The 21,093-nt window shown below is 37.7% G+C and overlaps 3 protein-coding genes across 6 annotated transcripts; 1 reads left to right on the forward strand and 2 right to left on the reverse strand.

Annotated features, from left to right (window-relative positions):
- On the forward strand, positions 1,688–10,313 carry LOC109713324 (lysine-specific demethylase JMJ703). Of its 3 annotated transcripts, none has more exons than XM_020237347.1 (12): positions 1,688–1,841; positions 3,235–3,522; positions 3,972–4,043; positions 4,151–4,228; positions 4,340–4,813; positions 5,513–5,740; positions 5,901–6,062; positions 6,545–6,913; positions 7,387–8,545; positions 8,692–8,795; positions 9,284–9,481; positions 9,748–10,313. In XM_020237347.1, the coding sequence occupies exons 2-12, from the start codon at positions 3,241–3,243 to the stop codon at positions 10,060–10,062; spliced, it is 3,441 nt and encodes a 1,146-aa protein (XP_020092936.1). In that variant the 5' UTR covers positions 1,688–1,841; positions 3,235–3,240; the 3' UTR covers positions 10,063–10,313. The 3 variants fall into 3 exon arrangements, with proteins under 3 accessions (XP_020092936.1, XP_020092938.1, XP_020092937.1); XM_020237349.1 differs by lacking the exon at positions 1,688–1,841 and adding an exon at positions 1,932–2,150; XM_020237348.1 differs by lacking the exon at positions 1,688–1,841 and adding an exon at positions 2,490–2,667.
- Positions 10,884–16,308, reverse strand: LOC109713326 (protein tas). 2 transcript variants are annotated; one of them, XM_020237351.1, is made up of 9 exons: positions 15,972–16,023; positions 15,421–15,504; positions 15,164–15,259; positions 14,785–14,868; positions 14,248–14,408; positions 13,504–13,621; positions 12,610–12,745; positions 11,849–12,027; positions 10,884–11,248 (listed from the first exon to the last, which is right to left on the reverse strand). In XM_020237351.1, exons 3-9 carry the CDS (start codon positions 15,257–15,259, stop codon positions 11,009–11,011), a joined length of 1,014 nt encoding a protein of 337 aa, XP_020092940.1. In that variant the 5' UTR covers positions 15,421–15,504; positions 15,972–16,023; the 3' UTR covers positions 10,884–11,008. The 2 variants fall into 2 exon arrangements, with proteins under 2 accessions (XP_020092940.1, XP_020092939.1); XM_020237350.1 differs by lacking the exon at positions 15,421–15,504 and having other exon boundaries at positions 15,972–16,308.
- On the reverse strand, positions 16,956–20,824 carry LOC109712913 (glutamate--tRNA ligase, cytoplasmic-like). The gene is made up of 6 exons (XM_020236718.1): positions 20,559–20,824; positions 19,995–20,091; positions 19,686–19,839; positions 18,475–19,598; positions 17,937–18,401; positions 16,956–17,441 (listed from the first exon to the last, which is right to left on the reverse strand). Exons 1-6 carry the CDS (start codon positions 20,693–20,695, stop codon positions 17,223–17,225), a joined length of 2,196 nt encoding a protein of 731 aa, XP_020092307.1. The 5' UTR covers positions 20,696–20,824; the 3' UTR covers positions 16,956–17,222.

Consider the following 21,093-nt stretch of genomic DNA (forward strand, 5'->3'; position numbering starts at 1 on the left):
TCATTCATTACGATCGAACGGTCATGAAATCCGTAACACGGGCGACAGGTTTTCCGTGTACCGTGTTCCACGATCAGGACCACCCAAAAAATATTAAGAGGTTTGATGCCCATTGGACGGCTCTGATCTACGCAATGGAGACACGTGTGTGCTTAACTCTTTCCCTTGTTATCATCATTTTGCACCGTTAAATTTCTACGTCTCATCGTGAATTCAAGGACTTTTTTCGAAAATAATCTTGTGAAATTTCGTATTTGCAAAATTAATCCTGTGAAATTTTTATTTGTGAAACTAACCTTCCTCTCGCCACGTGGGCGCCACGTCAGGAATTCCTCAAAAAGACGGTGAATCGTTCACGGTCTTTGATATTTATTGTGAAAGTGGTGAATGGTTCACCGTACCGTCTTCATAAGACGGTGAACCATTTACCGTCTTTAGTACAAATCGCTATTCTGCGCAAATCTTTCCAAGTCCATAATATGGTGTCCTTAATAAGACGGTGAATCGTTTCCCGTCTTCTCGAGGGCACAGAAACAGCGGACTTGAAAGGGCGGAAAGGAGAATTTTGCATTAAAGACGGTGAATGGTTCACCGCCTTCTTTTACAATAAAAATTACAAAGACGGTGAACGATTCACCGTTTATTGAGAAATCTCTGACGTGGCGCCCACGTGGCGAAAGGAGGGTTAGTTTTACAAATAAAAATTTCACAGGATTAATTTGGCAAATACAAAATTTTACAGAGTTATTTTCGAAAAAAGTCCTGAATTCAATTGGCCCTTTCTTTTACTCGACCCTGATTCGTCCCTTTACGATCTAAAAAATGTCTCTTTTTTTGGTTAACTTTTTGCCTCACTTAATTCACCAATATTTACATTTTTTAGTAAATCAAATTAAAATTAGAAAAACCAATTTAATATATTCGAATTTATACTTTTGTTAATATTAGTATCCTCCCCTTCAATAAATTCTTTTAAATTACTATATTTTGTAAAATAAAAAAATCCTAGGTCATAGTCCCTAATTATTGGATCCACATCCTTATCTCCCTATTTTGCATGTACCAAGTTATTTTATGAGATAATTTCATATGCATCCTTAGATTTAAAAGTGCAAATTAATTTTTATAAAATTTTGCTTATGTTAAATTTTTAGTGTTAAGACTATTTTACCTTTATAAAAGAAAATAGTTTCTTTTAAGAATTTTTAGGATAAGTTACGATTCACCTAAAATGACAAAAATGTCAAAATAAAAATATTAGAACTGATAAATAATGTTAAATATAATTTTAAAAATATTTATGGTTATTTGCAAATTATTTATTTTTGGAGGTATATATTGATAGTTAAGGCCCTATTTGAATGTCGAAATAAATAATTTACTGATAACTTATTTAATATGAATTTTTTTTTAATTTGATCGAAAATTGAGAAATTTGATTTTTGCTCATTAAAAAATCTCAGCATTCATAATTTTGTAGAAAATATATTTTACGTATGAGTTAATTTATTTTTTTCTCAAAAAATGATTTGCGGGGACAAACATACAATTCCATTGATTTGACAGGACATAAATGCAATTAAACACCTTATTAATAATTAATAATAATTATTAATTTAATTATTATATAATAATAATATTAATATATCAATATCATAGGTGGGTGGTGGGTTGGGAAAAGGGGTGGTGGTTTTGTGAAACCACTCATGGGTTTGTGGGGAGCCGACAAAACCACTTTTCCTCGTACCAGTTGTTTTTGCCCGGTGCGGTATCTTTTCAGGGGTCGGATTAGGGTTAGGGTTTGGAGATTGGTTAGATCGGCATTTGTAGAAAAAGAATCGGTAATCCACTCCCCCCCGGTGCTCTGATCCATGGATTGGGGTTCTCTGATCTCCATTTTTACCCCTTCTTTCTTTCACCTTTTTTTTTTTTTTCACCCCTGTTATTGATCTTAAAATTTGATTAATTTGGTCTAAATCAAGGAATGGGATCGTCTAGGGTTTGTAATTTGATGATCTGAAAACAAAAATTGTCCCTAAATTTGGATCTGGTTCTTGGATCCTTTTGTCCCCTCTCTCGTAAATTTTGTTGTAAAAAGGATAATAAATATTTGGTGGATAACGATCTACGGATTTATGCCACAAAATTAGGTAAATGGTCGAGGAGATGAATCAAATAATTAAATATTTTAAATTTTTTTGTTAATATTTGTAGCCTCAAATCTTATTTGTCGAATTATGTGGTATGAATCAGGTAGGATGTTGTTTTTTAAAATCTAGAAAATAGGGATTTTTTTTTAAACAAAATGTTTTTGGGAAGCCACTGGGTTGCTGTTTAATTGATTTGGATCGCTTTATCCTAAAAGGATGAGAGGCTACAGGTTGCCCTAATTTTCTGAGAGATGATGTAGAAGTTGATGCCTTCAAGATCTAGAGAGCTGAATAGGGCTTCAGATTTTGGAATCTAGCTGATAGAGAAGGAGAGATTTGTTTGTTATACGTTCTGTGATTGTAATTTTGCTGTTTGTAAGAAGCATAAGCTTCAGATCTGAGTTTCCGTCACGACATCATCTCGTTTAGATTATAGATTTTGGTGTTACATTAGATTGGGGAGTTGTGGAAATGAAGTTGCATCATTTCTTTGCTAGTTGCTGCATGAAACAGCTGGGTTTGAATCTTCCATTCATATGAAAACTTTATTTATGCTTGATATTAGAATGCAAGAAAAATCCAAGAAGTTTACGAGCCATATTTACCATGCTGAATATTATAAAACTCTGTTTGTGTATCATTCCTGAACCGATCCGTTATCTTTTATTAGCTTGATTTATAATGATCTTCATACACATGTTTCTTTCTCTCTAAACATTCTGTGGTGTGCTTTTTGCATGATATCTTTACCATCTAGGAGAGCCCAAATTCTTGATAACTACCAGTTTTTTATGATGCTTCGGGGTAGTAGTGTGCATTACGACTCTTAGATGGTGGTATCTTGTAGCTAAGAGATGGGTGTATTGCAACTCCTGGTGTAGCAAAGGAGTGCTTATCTGTTCTTTCAATTATGTTGGCTAGATGCTTTATTCAGTTAATTACCCTTTTAGACCAGAGTGTCGTAATATATCGTGATTCATGATGATATTTGCTTGCAAAATTTGAATTTTGTCTAATCGAAGAAAATGGGTAAATGAATATCCTGACACGTCCTTATATGGGTCTTTCTTTTTATTTCTTGCAGTAATTTATGGGTACAGAGTGCATCTTTAAAGATGAAACTGATGTAATGCCTGCAGTTCCGCCGGGTTTTGCACCACTTACATCATTCACGTTGCAAAGAGTCCAAGAAGATGTTAAGGTTTCTGCATGTTCTTCCTCTAATTTCGCACAGAGCCAACGAGAAGACTGTGGTGACACAAGTAGTAGTGAGAAGTTGAAGAAGTCACTTCGACATAGGCCTTGGGTGAACTATAGTAAGTTTGATAATAGTTCAGATGAAGAAGAGAATGGGAGTAAGCCTTATGAGCGGGTTAGTACTCGAAATCGTGTGTATATCAATCTCCGGATTTTTAATGATCACATTGATCACTATATGATGCAAAGACATTGATTACTACACTCACTTGACATTTATAATTTATTTATACTTTTTGAGATATTTACATATGTCGCCTTGCAAAATTGTCTTTTACATGGATGCCCATCAAAATAGTCCCTTGAACAAATACCCTTCTTAGGAATGCTTTTCTTTTGCTACAGGGTCAACTTTCCCCTACAAATTTGGATGGCTCAACTTAACAAGTTATTTGTAAAAAACTGTTCTTTCAACACATTTATATGAAAATTCAGAATTTTCAGGGCTAATACATAATTAGATAATTTTGCTGGGTTATATATGTGAAACTCCTTGCTTGTTTTCTGCTGGGGTTTCTTAATGCTTGGATGTTGTTTAATAATTGATCAGCTGATCTTTTGCAGAGTGCTCCTGCCTATCGTCCCCTACCAAAAGGGGTTATTCGAGGGTGTGCTGAATGTGCCACTTGTCAAAAGGTCGTTTTTCTCGTGCACGTTGTTTTCCTTTTTCTTTTTCTTTTCTTTTTTTTTTTTTAGGATTTGCGAGTGCTCTTTATTTGATTGCCAGCTAATTACCGTCACAGGTTGTGTCGAGATGGAATCCATATGCAGCATGCAGACCTGTTCTTGATGAAGCTCCTGTGTTTTATCCAACCGAGGAGGTAATTCGTTAAAAGACCACTTAGAGCTTGTTTTAACATTTAGGTCCTTAACACCTTTATAGATGTGAGAATTTAGAAAAACTCTTGAGGATGAATTGTGATTGGCATCAGGAATTCAGAGATACTCTACAATATATCGAAAGTCTACGGCCAATTGCAGAACCTTATGGAATTTGCCGCATAGTTCCACCTCAATCGTGGAAACCTCCCTGTCTTCTCAAAGAGAAGAATCTGTGGGAAAATTTAAAATTTGCCACTCGGGTTCAGCAGATTAACAAGCTTCAAAATCGTCCAAGCGCGAAAAAAGCCTTTCAAAGTAATATTTTGAGAAGGAAAAGGCCAAAGATTTTGAAAACGGAATTAAGTAGTAGTGAAATAGCTGAAGCTAATCAAGTTGGACAGAATCAAAGCACCTACAGGTTTGGGTTTGAACCTGGTCCGGAATTTGCACTTGAATCGTTTCAGAAATATGCAGATGATTTTAAGGAGCAGTACTTTCAGATGGGTATGAGTCAGGATCTCTCTTTGGATAATATTGAAGGAGAATATTGGCGGATAGTCGAGAAGCCAACTGAAGAGATTGAGGTATTTCAATGGATTTCCTTAAGCACTAATAAGGCATATCAAAATCATTCTTTTCTCAGGCAGTAAAATGCATGTGTTCATTATACTTTATACATAAATTTGTTAATAATTATGGCACTCACTTTCTGTTTATCGGCCTTTCGTTATTACAAATTTACAACAGCAGCTAAATGTTTTTCTAATTTACTATCTAATGTTGCATTTGCGTCGAGGTAAACACAGGGGTAACTCGAATCCTTCCCCATGTTTTGCCAAATACAACGAAAATGTCTGAGGATAGTTGTCCGGTCAAATTAAGTTATTGTACGACAACCCTGGAACAACTTTTCCAGCTCCCCGCAGAATAGTGTTCTCTTGCACTCCATCCCCGCTTGTCCTTGTAGTCATTAGAGTTATCCCTGCGTATACTATACTTGCAGCTATTCTTCTGTTTCAAGCCAGACATAAACTGACACCAAGAGCTAATTTCAACTGTCTCAAAAACATCAAAATGTTGCACATATCACTCAAAAGTTTGATGTATCCTGTAAAGAAGTGCTTATTCAGCGGCTATTCTGAGTGTTTCTGAAATAAAGATGGGCATTTATGATATTCTTATCTTTTGGAGGGCTACATATGTAAATTTGCCTGGTGTTGTATTATTCTTAACTTGAAGAAATTTACCCCAAACCTAGCTGTCTCTAAGATATGCTTTTGCAGGTCCTCTATGGTGCTGATTTGGATACGGGAGCTGTTGGCAGTGGCTTCCCTAAAGCATCTCCATCTATGACAGATTCTGAACTTGAAAATCAGTATGTGAAATCCGGTTGGAATTTAAATAATCTTCCAAGGCTTCAGGGTTCGGTCCTCTGCTTCGAAAGTGGCGACATTTCTGGGGTTCTTGTTCCATGGCTGTATGTAGGGATGTGCTTTTCGTCATTTTGTTGGGTAATTTCTGATACTTTTATTATATTTTGTTATGTCTAATGGATGCCAGTTTAAAGGATGCCATTTTTCTTAGTTTGTGAAATTTTGCTGCTATTCTTTCTTCCTATTATAACAAGTTTTTTGAGATAAAATTTATAGGATCTTTTTTTTTCCCTAACAGCATGTTGAGGACCACCATCTATACTCATTGAATTACTTGCACATGGGTGCTCCCAAAATGTGGTATGGAGTGCCAGGAAAAGATGCCTTCAAGCTGGAGGCTGCCATGAAGAAGTATTTGCCAGATTTATTTGAAGAGCAACCCGATTTGCTTCACAATCTTGTGGGTATTTCTGCATAAAAAATGGGCCTTTTATGTTATGTATATATGTATATACCTGCAAAATCATATATTTACGTATATAGCGCCATTAAATCAGAATTTTCATATACATAACACTCAAAAGTGCAGTTTCTTGTTTATAAAAAGAAACCCTTTCTTAACTTGCGTAGTCATTTGATTTGGGGGCGTAAATTGGCTTTGTTAGGAAAATTAGGTAAGGCAGGTTTTAGCATAAGTACATAAGGAGGTCTTAGTGTAAGTATGGGAATACATATGCAAGATTTTACGTTTTTGAATGGGTGTATGAAAATTGAGATTCTGTAGCGATATATATGTAGTAGACAACTCTGCAGGCATGGATTCTTGAAAAATGGTTGTAGTTTCTTTCGCCCTTTACTGCAGGATTTCTTTGTTGCCTTACAAATAATTTGCAAGAAGTTCAAGTTTACAATAATTTTTTGGTTTCTCGGCCGTTGCTGCAGGTGACACAATTCTCGCCATCATTGTTAAAACAAGAGGGAGTACCTGTTTATCGATGTGTTCAGCGTGAAGGAGAGTTTGTTCTTACCTTCCCACGAGCATACCATTCTGGTTTTAACTGTGGGTTCAATTGCGCGGAGGCCGTAAATGTGGCGCCCTTTGATTGGTTGCCTCACGGGCAGAATGCTGTAGAGCTCTACCGTGAGCAGGGTAGGAAGATAACTGTATCCCAAGATAAGTTATTGCTGGGAGCTGCAAGGGAAGCAGTAAGGGCCCAGTGGAATATCTTATTCCTAAGGAGGAATACCATGGATAACTTGAGGTGGAAAAATGTTTGTGGCTCGGATGGTCTCCTAACAAGAGCACTCAAGGTAAGTAAATTCTCTGCAACTGAAACTTGTATATAACACATGGGCTTTTGCGTAATACTCTTGAGATGCATTTGTTTGCTTGTATACCCCTGTAAAACTAAAATTTGTGCCTACTCTTATAAGTGGATTGTTTTTGCTAAATTTAAACATGCTGCTTATCAAATTTCTATCGTAAGAACTTAGAAAATTAGCTAATTCTGAAATGACCATTATAATCTAATATCCATTTGAGCCGCTCCTGTTTCAATAGAGGCAAAAATTTTAGAACCTTATGATGGATTCCTAGTACCTGAAAGGATATCGATACGGTCTTATTTTTTAAGCTTACCCAGGGTTTGACTCTGGTCAAGCACACGCCGTATGTCGGAAGGGGTTATATACTCAGATATGCTTATTTTGAGTTGCGTATATGCAAAGCTTCTTTACACAATTTTGTTCATGTCGATGAAAACGACCTTTTGCTGTTTGACCAGGCACGTATTGAGATGGAAAACACACGAAGAGAATACCTATGCTGCTCATCACAATCAAGGAAAACTGATGCTTTATTTGACGCTAATGATAGGGAATGCGCTATATGCCACTATGATTTGTACCTTTCTGCTGCTGGTTGTCCATGTAGTCCAGATAAGTTTGCTTGCCTAATTCATGCAAAGCAGCTATGTTCATGTGATTGGAGCACAAGGTTTTTCTTGTTCCGCTATGATATTAGTGAATTGAATGTCCTAGTCGATGCTTTAGGAGGAAAGTTGAGTGCAGTACATCGTTGGGGGATTTCGAATCTTGGATTGACCTTGAGTTCCATTGTCGGAAAAGAAAAAATGCAAGAAAACAAGCCTGTGATTGTATCTAATAAAGATGGAAAAAAAGAGGAAGTGAGTGGGCAACTTAATAATTTAGGAAATTTAATTAATACTGTTAGGAGGCCCAGCACACATAACGAATCAGAGAGATCTCAAAGTAAAAATGTCGAGTGCTTTTCTCTACAGCAAAGCAAATCAGCAAACTTATTGTCTGGATCGGGTGATTCTAGATCGTCAAGTGATGTTAAGCTAAAAGGGTCAAGCAAATTGCTTCCTGATAAAGCTAACGAAGAGCTTTCCTCAGAAAGCTCAAGAAGTCCTTCAAGGTTGATTGATTGTGATGATAAGGCAACTTCTTCCAATTTGAACAAGGATTTAGTTATTGTAACCCCGGAAACTAATGCGTCCGCAATAAATGAAAAAGACAGCAAAATGCTGCCTATTATTGAAAAGTCTCGTAATAATTTAGATTTGGCAAAGGCGGAGGTGAAAAACCAAGCATCTGCCACTGTACCCATAGCAAAACCAATTTCAAAATTTTTGGCTGAAAAAGAACCATGTAGTAGTAGTACTCCAAATATTTCTGGTAGAGGAAAAACACCTAGTGATGAAAGAATGGAAGAGAAGACAGAATCAGTTTCTGGTTGTGAAGTGGGGGATAGAGGGAATTCAGTTTCGGCGAGTCCATTTTGTACACAAAATCGTCCCCAAAAAGGCCCTCGTATCGCCAAAGTTGTGCGGAGGATTAACTGCACTGTCGAGCCTCTTGAGTATGGTGGTGTATTGTCTAGAAAGCAATGGTCTACAAGCCAAGCGATATTCCCAAAAGGTACTTTTGTGGGTTCAAATTGAATTCGAACTATACATCCTTTGTCACTTGTTTTATTATTTGTAGTTGATTTCTTTTCCTTTTCGACTATGTGATACATGATAAGAAGTTATATAATTCTATTTTATTTTACTTTGTGAATGCAGGATATAAAAGTCGAGTCAGGTACTTGAGCGTTCTTGATCCGACGCTGATGTGCTACTACACATCCGAAATTCTTGATGCTGGGTTGCCAGGGCCTTTATTTATGGTGAATAAACTCAGAACTCCATTGCACGCTTACTTTACAAAATGATTTATCATCTTGCATTTGTTACTTTTCTCTTGTTGGCAATAACGATGAATTTATACAAAATTGATTGGCGAAAAAAAAAACAGCAAAAAAATGCTCTTGATCAGCTTTATGGCTAAATATGGACATTTTACTAACCTGATGGTCACATGATTTTCTCTTGTAAATTACAAAGCAGCATTTAATAGAGCATCTGGTACTGGTTTTCATCTTTCGTTATGCATTAGCAACATATCATCTGAGCATGTGAACTAGTTCAAATTTAGGTATATTACTCTTGTATTACATAATCAAGCTTTGAGAACAGCCATTCTAGCACATTATGAAAATTCAATATGAATTTTCAGTGATATGGATCAAAATAAAGTTAAATTGAATCCATCTTCCTTTCTGCTGTCCCGTGGAAAGAATGCAAAGGTGTGTTATTCATTTTTCTTAATTTTCAGGTTTCAGTAGAACAATGCCCAAGTGAAGTATTCATCAACGTCTATCCGACTAGATGCTGGGATATGGTTAGAGAGAGGGTGAACCACGAAATCAGGAGACTTCACAGTGTAGGAAGGTCCGATCTTCCCGCATTGCAGCTCCCAGGATCCCTCGACGGTCTCGAAATGTTCGGTTTAACATCCCCGGCCATTATTCAGGTAATAAATTCTGTGGAAGAATTAAAAACCCGCAATTTCACTTTTCTGACATCATAAAATGACTTAAAAAGTTTGAATTCCTGAGTTCTTTGATCATGCGCCGCAACTTCTCCATGACTCTTATCTCATATTAGTGACTTTTTCTACATAATATGTTTTTAAGAAATTTTAAGCAATCTCTTTCTCATCCCTTTCGAGCAAAATTTTCATTTTGGGATCATTATTCGACGGGTCCTATTCTTCTTACAATCTATTGTCCCTAACAGGCCATCGAGGCGCGCGATCCTCACCGCGCATGTACAGAATACTGGCGATCACGACCTCATCCACAAATAACACCAAGTACTTCTGCTGCTGTAATAAAGGATCATGGATCAAACCCTAATGGTAGGGGAGGCGGTCGACCAAGGTCGTCGCCTGTCGACGCTCTAATCGCTCTTCGTGGCCTCTTCAAGAAGGCCAATCCGGAGGAGCTCCAAGCCTTGCAAAGTGTACTTAGCAACGAAAGCTCTTCTAACGACTCAAGGCAAGACGCCATTCGCCTTCTTGATGAAGAAATTGCGAGCCGGAATATTCAATGAATTATTATCCAACCCTGGGAAAATGGCTCCAGCTCATGGCGGAGATTCGACCACGACGTTATCGTTTCTTTTTCTTTTGTGTGCAAAATTTTAACACGGATTGCTTCCACGAAGTTGTCACACGCGCAATTCATCGATGGAAACCACTGTATGTTTTTATCAGAAATCGATTTTTTCATTAATAGGATTCAGCAGAATTTGTTCAAAAGTGAGTTATACCATTATAAGAAGCTTTTATTGCCTAAGTTAAAGAGTTTCCACACTACTATAATACTAATGCAGCACCATTTTAGGAGAATCCTTTTGAGTCTAGTTCTTTGTCAAATATGGTTTTCGGAGTCGAAATTTACATGTCAGTCCTCCACTTAGACAATTTTTTCAAAAAGGTCCTAACTCGGTTATTAAAGTCCATTTCTGTTTGTTTTATTAATTATTTTCGATAAAAATTCCCAATACGCATCTTTCAAGGGAACAAAGGGGGTGTTTGGTTTCTTACAATAGTGTGGGAAACTATGTTCCGGATTTTTTTTTTATTTTACAGAAGACTAATATTTCCACAGTATTTATTTTCTGGATAAAAAATCTGGAAAACAAAAACAGTAGTTTTCCATAAAAATTCGAAAAAACTTTTTTTATGAGAACTACTTTTTCTAGAAACCAAACGGAGGGTAAAGTGCTTTTGTTGTAGTTCAGTATTACTCTCATAAAAATTAAATTTCATGTATATGAAGCTTACAATGGTAGGGTGTTGAGTGTAAATTATCTGCAAAGAGTTTGATTCTGTGACAAAGGTACTTTGATATGAAGTTAACAAAGGTAAGTAGTGCAAAGGGGGGAACAATAAGTTAAGATTGTTGGTAAAGCACTTGTTGTATAACTTGTTCTCATACAGTTAATACTTCTCAAAGTGGAATTTGTATAGCAGAATCAAAGACGACTACATCTGTTAAAGGATTGATGGGTCTTTGTATCTCTTGAAGATGTCCTCAATGCCTTCGGCAACTTCCGGCGGCAAAGGTCGCGCGGATGTGATAAATGCATCGATATCCTCTTTGAGCTGATCCACTGATGTGGCGCCGATTATAGTGCTGGTCACGAATGGGCGATCGCGCACGAATCTGAGCGCAAGTTGGACTGGAGTTAGGCCATTCTCCTTTGCCAGCTGAATGTAGAGATCAGTTGCCTCCTGATAAATGAAAACAGCATTAGCACTTGTTTTGATATGATAAAGAAATGTTAACCATTACTTTCAATATTTCAGCATATTATATGCTTAGGAAGATTAATATATTCCAGCAGTCATCTTAAAATTACTTGCACACTACTTTTCTTTTCAATATTCATGTTTCCCGCCTCTTCTTAAAGTGATACGATTTATTAAACAGGTGAAGGGTGCAGATTGCCAAAATATGCACAGGAAAATTCAGGGATCAAAGAGTTTCATTAGTAAAAGATACAACTGAATGGAACTTGATCTGTGAATCAAATAAATTGTGCGGAAATTTGATCTCAAGTTGTAACTTTCTCGATCACAGTATCCAGGCATAAAATTGAATAGAAATATGCCGCATGCATGAGCAAAGTATTGGCCATCAAATGCGCCAAAAAAAAAAGGAACGAGTTCTAACATGTTACTTCTATGAATTCTATTTAATGAGATTTAGCTGCATAAAAAGATGAATATGGCCGCTATTGTCTTGATCAAATAACAAGGGATATGATAGAAAACGCATGTTCTTCTTGACTTAGTGTTTAACAGCTTTTAGTAGGTGCTGTACGAATATACCTTAGCTAGTGATTGGTTGTATCTGTCCATGTACCCTGGGAAAATGCTTAACCTGCTTCTTCTTGCAACTTCAGAATTCGAATCGAGATACTTCCCTGTGAGTACCCCGCTAGCTAATGGTGAATATGCAAGGAGCCCAATGTTGCAGTTATTTGGATGACATACTTCAACAAGATCGACTGCAACATATGAAAATATGATGGCATATTCAGCACAAGTGTTGCACAGGGCGAAGTAATGTTAATCAATGGTCTGCGAATGTTCAATAAGTACTGTGACCACACTTAATAAACTAATCTTCGAACTTATCTAATTTCTTGCAATATTATCCCTAAGTTTAGTTTATTGTCGAAATCTCTATCATTAGTTAGTTTATATACTCAGCTCTAGCAGATGCTGAAGATTTTGGTCATAAATGCACACACTGAAGATGACATTGCAAGATATCAGGTTAGTCTGGTCCTTTGGGGACTAACCTGTTGAAGCAAAAGATACAACCAAAATGCAATTCGTTAAATGTTCAGGGACTAACCATTCATTTTATGTTTCACCCTCTTTATATTAATCTTAAGTTAATCATTTACTGTTAGTCATTCAGAATTGAAACAAGTGTTATCGAATATAAGGATTTAGAAACACTCCAAACAGTAAATTTAAGTGTTATTAAAGAAGCATCACCTGACATTCTGACTATTAGCCAAAACATTTTCTTTACACGCCCACGAACACCCCCCCCCCCCCACTCCGAAAAAAGGATTTACCTTCACTTCGACATCTAGCAAGCAGACTATAGCAATTCTGAATGCTGACAATCTTCGGAAGCCCTTCGACCTTTGCAGCATGTACAAATTCCATTACTCCATAGGAAGTTTCATTAGAAACTCCAATGTAGCGTACCTAGAACATAAAAAATAATAATAATAATAAAATAAAATAAAAATTCACGCAGCAAATATATAATGTATGATTGAGAACCAGTGTCATGAATATTGTAATTAACAAAATACATATTCGATAACTAACTTAAAGAAAAGCATCAATATCCAGCTCAAACCAAAAGGTTTCCACTAGGAGATGTATCAAATAATTAAGTCCATACTTTTTGAACAGTATGGTAAACCCCATTATTCAGATTGTAAGTCTTTGTCGCTAAATTTAAGGAAAGGTTCGGTGTTATGCTAACTTATGCTCAAATAGGACCTCATTTTGTGATCAATTTACTCTTCTCGTCCCATTGGATTTATGCATCTTTGTTTTGGATTATATAGCGGCTTCTCTAGTTTGAAAGCAAATGCCCGGTGTTTGACAACAATATGGGCAACAATATGGCTAAGGGCTTCTAGCTTAAGCCGTAAGTTAAAATGGTCTTCTGGACCTTCAAAGCAGGAGCATAAATCTAAAGGCTTCAACTTCTAGTTTCACCGAAAAGCTGCTTAGATATTAGTGAAAAGCTGTTGCAGCTTCTTAAACACCTACAGGCTTCATGTTATGCTTAACATGTTTCGAAGACCCAAGAAATGAATGAGGGGATGACATCAATCATTGCACGGCAGTGATCATATTCTTTATAAATAGCAGTTTTTTTAATATAATTGCAATGATTCGACCATTTGCAAAATTTGCTTATTTAACAAGAAAGCTCAGTTAGGCATTACCTTCCCTTCATCGATGAGCTCCTGAAAAGCCCTAAGTTGTTCAGCAAATGGCACACTTGGCCTCCATTTTGCTGGATTATATGCAAATTCACCAAACAATGGTACATAACGATCTGGCCTAAAAAAGAGAGCACACAATCAGAAATCCATTTTGTTCAAATGACTGGTAAATTTTTTAGGAATAAATTCACTATGTAGGAACAGACAAGGATTGCTCATCTACAACATTATATTGGACTACCAGTTCAAAATAGGAATTCAACAGCTATGAGAAAGAATTAATTTTTAGAAGACACACAATGAGTCAGAAGACTGGGAACTAAGAGTGGAAAACTATACAGAAGAGCATATCAGTTGATGTGCAACTAGACAGAAACAGTAAGAATTGCATATTATATCCAAAGGTTTACGTCGATTGTTAAGAGAGTTTAAACTCTTTATCTGAAGCGTTATGTTTTAGAGCTCTTTATCATTTGAGGATAGGCAAATATGCCAGAAATATCAGGAAATATAAATTTGCAAAGTGACAAAAAAACAAAGAAAATAGAAAATAGGTTGGCTCCTATAAAAGATTCATGTCTATCATCTTCTAAGTGATGTGTGCCAAACCAACATCACAAGTTTCCTATCAGTTTAAGTGACTGATTCAGAAAAGAAACTTGAGATGATAATAGGCTGATCAAGATAAACATGTAAATAGTTGTGACTAAACAGCAATCAAAATATGAATGACAAAGCACTGACCAGTGTATCTGAAGTAAATCAATATAGTCCGTGGATAGGCGCAAAAGGCTCTTTTCTACACTCTCTCTTATGTTGGTAGCGTCAACTCGCAGAACCTTTGCATTTTCACGGATATAACTGAATCGCTCAGAGTAGCCACAAACTTTCGTAGCCAAAATAATCTGCAGTAAAAATAATGTAATTATGTATATGAATAAAGGCTCTTCAAGTCCAAATCTCCTCCTAAAGGGTAACTCTTTCATGAATTCATGCCTTAAATCTTGCTTATCAAATGACTGAAACAGCGAAGGTCATGAAAAACAAAAGCATGTTTGAAAAGAAACTTTCGACTGCCACCAGCCCTCAGCCCTTAATTCTATCAAGAGATTAACATTGACCAACTTCAAAAAGTTGCATATTTCATTCAAATGGGAACCCCACAAGTTCCATTTGCTGCTTCATTAGAACCTTAAATTTAATTTAACTGCAAGCAAATTTCCTAAAGTGTAGGAAGTGTTCCGTGAATAGAAAAATCACCATGGTTTCGTACAAGCATACCTTATCACGTGGTTTGGACCTCATCCAGCTTCCTATATAACGATCAGTGTTTCCTTGAGTCTCCTTTTTCATCGGAACTGGGTACTTCAAAAATGGAAAAAACAGACCAAAAGTTCTTAAATTTAAATAAGGCATTGATTGAATAGCAAGTATCTTGAATAAAAGTGCAGAGCTATTGTGGGCAGAACATGCGCGTGGCAAAGCAAACTGTAAGCCGATTCACACTCTAAACCATATGATGAATTTGTGTATCAATAATTATTGCAGATATAGGATTGATGTTATTTGATGCCTAGAATGAAACTCTGATTGCATTGCCATATACGACAAATAAGTGCAAAGGAACTACAGTAATATTTAGAAAGAGAAAAATACTCACTGCTTCTGCAGTATCGATGATGTTAATGCCGTTCTCGAATGCATAGCTGAGCATATCATGAGCTTCCTTCTCTGTGTTCTGTTGCCCAAATGTCATCTACAAAGGTAACCAAACAAAATCTCACTTGGGTTATAATTGACTCACAAACATGACACTTTAATCTCTTCTAAAATTGAAAATATCATTGCCGAAAAGTATAGACCCCCCCAAAACGACAATATCATTCGAAAGTTGGAAGTTTTCTCATTTAATCGCACCTGAATAAATTACCGATAGCTCTTATTTCGTCAAGAAGTAAGAATCTTCCATTAAGCAAGAGCCATGCTTAGCTGAAGGGCGCACTGACAAATTAAAAGTTGAACGCTCTGATCACTTCATTTGCATCGTGTTTCAAAATAAGGAGTGATGAATGCTGAGATTGAGCCTCGAAGATTAAACTTTTTGCATGAAGATCACCTGAGCCAATCTTAATTATTGATAAATTAGAGTTGGCTTGTGATTCTATAACAACAAATGACACGCAGGTGCCGTAACTCTATTTTGTGCCCATACATGTATTCTGAGTTGGTTTCCAACGCCTATCCGTATTTTGAGTTGGTTTATGAACGCAATTATTTAATCTCTTCATCAGTAAAAGATCCTTGTCCTTAGGGTGTACTATACTACACAGAACAGTACCCATAATGCTGAATAACACAAATTAGTACACTGCAGATGCGCAAAACTACACAGGCTTATTCAAAACTTTTCCCTTCAAACGCCCAAATAAAAAAAGGAAAAAGGAAAATAGATAGGGTTGGATTCGTACGGTTCCGAGGGTGACTTCGCTTATGAGAAGATCGGAGTCCCCGAGCTTCCGATACTGGAGCGGGTCGCCTCCGAGCTCGGCTCTGATCGGAGAAGACGCCAATAGGAGGCGCCGCCGCCCCCTCCGCCGCACGGCCATGGCCGGAGTGAGTAGGGGTCGGAGCCGAGGCGGAGGAAGGAGGAGGAGGAGGAGATGAGCCCAGTCGACGCCATTGCTGTGGTTCGAGGAGGAAGAGGAGAGAGGCGTTTGAGGGCGCTACTTTGCTCTGCTTCAAAGGATTCTTCATAATTCTTATCCTCTTGTTACGAGGCTTAGGAAGAGAGAGAGAGAGAGAGAGAGAGAGAGAGAGAGAGAGAAGGGGAGACGCACATACGAATCACTCACGATCTTCGTGATCTCTTGGCCTCATGTATCTAATGATTTACAACACAGTTCGCGACCCAGATTTAGTCTTTAAAATTAAGCGATTCAACTTAATCATTTGAATTCAGATAAGTTAACACAGATTAATCTTATAAAAAGTGAGACTTACAAGTTACAACCTTCTATATAATTAATTTAATCTAAAAATCAGTATTTTATAATTAAATATATGTATATCTTTCCGTATAATAAAATTAAAAATAATGGTTAAATATTTAAGACCTCTGTTGATCCAGTAATATTTTCAGATCATTGTTCAATCTAATTTTTAAAATATGGCCTGTAAAGCTTGAGATCTTACTCCTCCCGCGCAATGTCGAATTTCACGAGCTCATGAGTTTGCAGTGCCTGAGAATTAAACTAACAAATACAACCCAAATGCATTTAAGAGAGTGCAGGTACAGAGGTACTATCCATAAACTTAACCTGTAAAAACATCTCTGCTGTTTTTGTATGCTCACTAACAAACCCCGAACTTCCGAGCAGGTCATGCAAGAGTTGCAGATTGTGTTTGTTTCGCGCTAACGAAGAACTTCGTCAGCTCCACGAAATGCGAGAACATAACAGTTGAGTGTTCACATATCATAACAAGTATGCATTAAACACTGCCTTACCGTCAGCAAAGCGAAAAAGACGACGACTGTACGACAAATTCTCTGTACTCTATTCAACAATTAACTTTCAAATCTGAAAAATAAGAATTTATATTAAAAAAAAAAACACATCCAATTCCAGAAAAATGATATGTCAAAATTTTACTGCAGATCAGATTAGTAGTATCAGATGCCGGAGACTGCCTGATATGATCATAACATTACAGAACTGCCCTCAATTGAGAGATGCTTGTTGCCTCCCATCGGGGATTGCGAACAGAACGATCGGCTTCGACGGTCGGAGGAACGGGACGTCGCATCTGAAATAGCCTTTCCTTTCGAGCTGCACGATCTCCCCGCGCTTCAGATTCCGCATGTTGGAATCTCCGAGGGCCGCAGTCTCTCGCCGCGTGCACGGGTTGAGGTTGTCGAGGAAGTCCTCCCCTTCTTCAAGCTGTGTTTCATTTTCATTTTCAGAAATTCAATTATCAATTCAAAACGCAGGTGTAAAGCACGCCAATAAGATTGCCTTAAAAAACTCAGGGTTTGTGATCATCGTAAAAGAAATTCTTTTCCGCCCCACTAAGCACAAATATTGTTGCGACTCTCGAGGAAAAGCAAGAGAAACTCTTCTTCTTCTTTTTTAGTTCTTAACGATTAATCCCCTCAAACTTCCGATACTGAACCCTACCAAACTCGTCTCCCAAACATCTGCAAACCCTTTCAATAACTCAAAAGGATCGTAAGAAGTTCCAGTCACCAGTACCCTCTACACTAATTTATGCAATTATTGATATGCTAATAACAAGAAATTTAGGAAGCTACACATATTCCAAGAAAGGGAAATATAGTCAAGCTAAAAGCAAATCAATTCAGCCTAAAGAAACGATAAAGCATACTGCATTGCGCGATAGTGGATAACTGTAACTTGTAATTGCCACCAACTTACCTTTTTCTTCCTTATTAAGTAGTCGAATTCGACCAATGAAAGACGGACTAGCTCCTCCGAATCTGGAAGCCATGTTAGCTTCAACTTTGTTGTTTTGACTGAGCCTTCAAGATTTAACTCGCCAATTAGCTGAATGATTTTTCCATTTTCCTTTTTGATTTCTTTTATGATGGCATTGCCCCAGTCCATCAAAGTGACTTCCTCACCCTCTGAGATAGATGAAGCGTCACCATAGTCTAACCAAATTCTATTTGTAAAAGTTGTGGCCTTCTTTCCAGCACCCTCATATTTTTTATGCCTGGGTATGATCCGGACAAATGGTTTCTCAGGACCATTTGTAAGGATCAAAATAACACGCTGTTCTTCGAGCACGGCGGTATGCCTCGGACATATTGGATCGATTATCTTCTTGTTGATTGTCCACAACTTGTCCCACTCCATGAGATTCAGATTTTTCGAAGCGCCCTGAGAATTAGAGGAGACATGTCAGCCAATGGGCATTGTTACACGGCAAATAGTAAAGCACTAGCAAGATCACCTGCTGAAGAATGAATTGAATCAACGCCTCAATTTTCAAGCCTCTCCGTACAATGCCTTGTACGGTTGGAAAACGAGGATCATCCCATCCGTCAACTTTCCCGTTCTGAACAAACCAAAGAAGCTTGCGCTTGCTCAAAAGGGTGTAAACCATATTCAATCTACTGAACTCATATATTTGCACCTTCCGCAACCCCATATCTTCAAGTATCCTATGGTATTGGGCATTGCGATCATGATATTCGCTCGAGCGAAGGGCATGAGTCACGCCCTCAATGGCATCAACGAAGGGGCAAGCAAAGTCATACGTAGGATACACCTTGTACTTCGAACCAATACGATGATGAGGATCAAGATTGCACCGATAATAAACAGGATCTCTTAGTGATTTGTTAGGATCTTGCATGTCTAATTTACCCCGCAAACAGCACTGCTTGCCTCTTTCAGATCCTGCAACCATCTCTTTCCACAACGATAAATTCTCCTCGACAGTATTATTTCTACATTTCGACTCAATACCATCCATCCTCTCCTTCTGCATCTGCTCCCTAGGCGTATCATCTACATAGGCTTTTCCTTTCCTAATCAAATTTTCAGCCATTTCCATCAACTGTGGGAAGTAATCTGACGTGTAAGTGACGGCATCATACTTGATTCCCAAGGTCTCAATATCTTTCAAGAGATTCTCCACAAACTCATTGCTTTCTTTCGAAGGATTTGTATCATCAAATCGAATGATAAGACGGCCTTGATACCTCTGAGCAAAGTATTGGTTTAGAAGCGCGGCCTTTGAATGGCCAATGTGCAAGTATCCACTAGGCTCCGGTGCGAATCGGAGGCAAACCTCTCCGACTTTTGCACCCGGAAGGTCTACTTCAAAAGAAGAAGCACTCTCTTTCGAGTTGACCACCTTATTCACCTCCGTATCTTTCGAAACTTGAGACGGACCCTGATCTGCACCTCTATGATTAGCAGCAGGTAACTTTCCTAACCCTCTTTTCCCAACATATGCAGCCGTAACTTCATTCAGAATATCCCCATATTCAGATGCTACAGAGTTGTACCAACGAACGAGGTTTCGATATTTCTTCGATTTCCTCAAACTTTCCCATCTCTGCCCAGTTCCTGCAGCCAGAGAACGTTAATTTCCAGGTGAAAAAGGAAAACATGCTGAAGCACTGGGAAAGAAAGGCATTCAATTTAAGATAGTACCTGCGAGACCTGACCATATTGCAATGTCGGCAATTGACAAACTATAACCAACCAAAAAGGTCCGCAGAGCTAAGAAACTATCCACGTAGGCGCAGGCACTCTCAAATTCGGAGCCAGTAAGAAATATAGGGGAAAATTCAAGCCATTCATCAATCTGAAAGTAAATTGAGAGATCAGTATCTATCTTATAACTATGGAGGAAAAAAGATTTAGAAGTCTAAGGAGCTTCATCTTTCCAAGCAACAAAATGGAGTGGAATCGATGATTCGATTCAATTCCAGTTAAAATTCTGAAACAAAAATTTTCTACCTGCCCTGATTCACGGGCATCCCGCTTATAGAAGTTAGGAATCGCTGCACATCGTCCAAAGTAGCGAAGTGTCGTGTTGGATCCACGCAACTCTTCTCTGTAGTGTTCGAAAATTACACAACAAATTGTAAAAACACTTCCAATTCGGCAATTACCAACCAATTTCACATGTCTTAGAGCATATAACTATTCAAACTATCACATAACAACAGATATAGAAAGAACATATTCATTTATTTCATAATCAAAGTTTTGCTTCCTTTAGGTTTTAGCAATTTTCATGATCTAATTACAGTAGAAACAAGATTCAAATTCGAAAGTAACATAGAGAAAAATAGAACCCTAAAAAACAGCTCAAAATTGTTCTTTTACCACCAATAACGCATCAAAAGTGATCCTTTATTAAAAAAACAGAAAAAACGAATTATTTTGGGGCAATTTTTTCTAGGAACCACACAACAACACAACAGGAGATCTCTAGAGCCTCTAAATAAGAGAATTAGAAGAGAGATCATGTTCTAACAACAAATATCATAGATCAAAGCGCCAAAACCCTACGATTACCCCGAATCGAAGCGAAGCACGGGGGCGGAGCCGGGAGGAAGGGCGGGATCGGCGGAGAGGGCGGCACCACCGATCCTCGCGGCGGCGATGACCGAGAGAGGGGGGTTCTCGGGGGAGAACGACAACGTCGCCTCCATTTCCGCCGCCGAGGGAGCTCTTCGCGGTGCCGATTAGGGTTAGGGTTTTACGAAGTGGACAGTGAGGGGAATCGATCCCCCACGTAGAAGGGGTGCGACGGGACCGGCTCTCGACCGGGGATCGGTTCAAATTCGGTTCGATTCTTTATCCTTTTAACGTTACAACAAACATTTATAATCGTGCAATGCACCGGGTGTATGGAAAGAGTGTGCACCGTTTGATTGATTTTTTATAAATGTAATTTATAACATCTATGGAGATTATATATAAAAATTATATATACTTTACCTGGCTAAATTTGATGTAACAGTATTTCGATGATAACGCAATAATGTAACACGTAAATATTTAGTTAACCAAATTAGATTATAAAATTTAATTATAATAATTCGTGCTA

Source organism: Ananas comosus, linkage group 7 (genome assembly GCF_001540865.1).
Source record: "Ananas comosus cultivar F153 linkage group 7, ASM154086v1, whole genome shotgun sequence".
Classification (NCBI taxonomy): Eukaryota; Viridiplantae; Streptophyta; class Magnoliopsida; order Poales; family Bromeliaceae; genus Ananas; species Ananas comosus.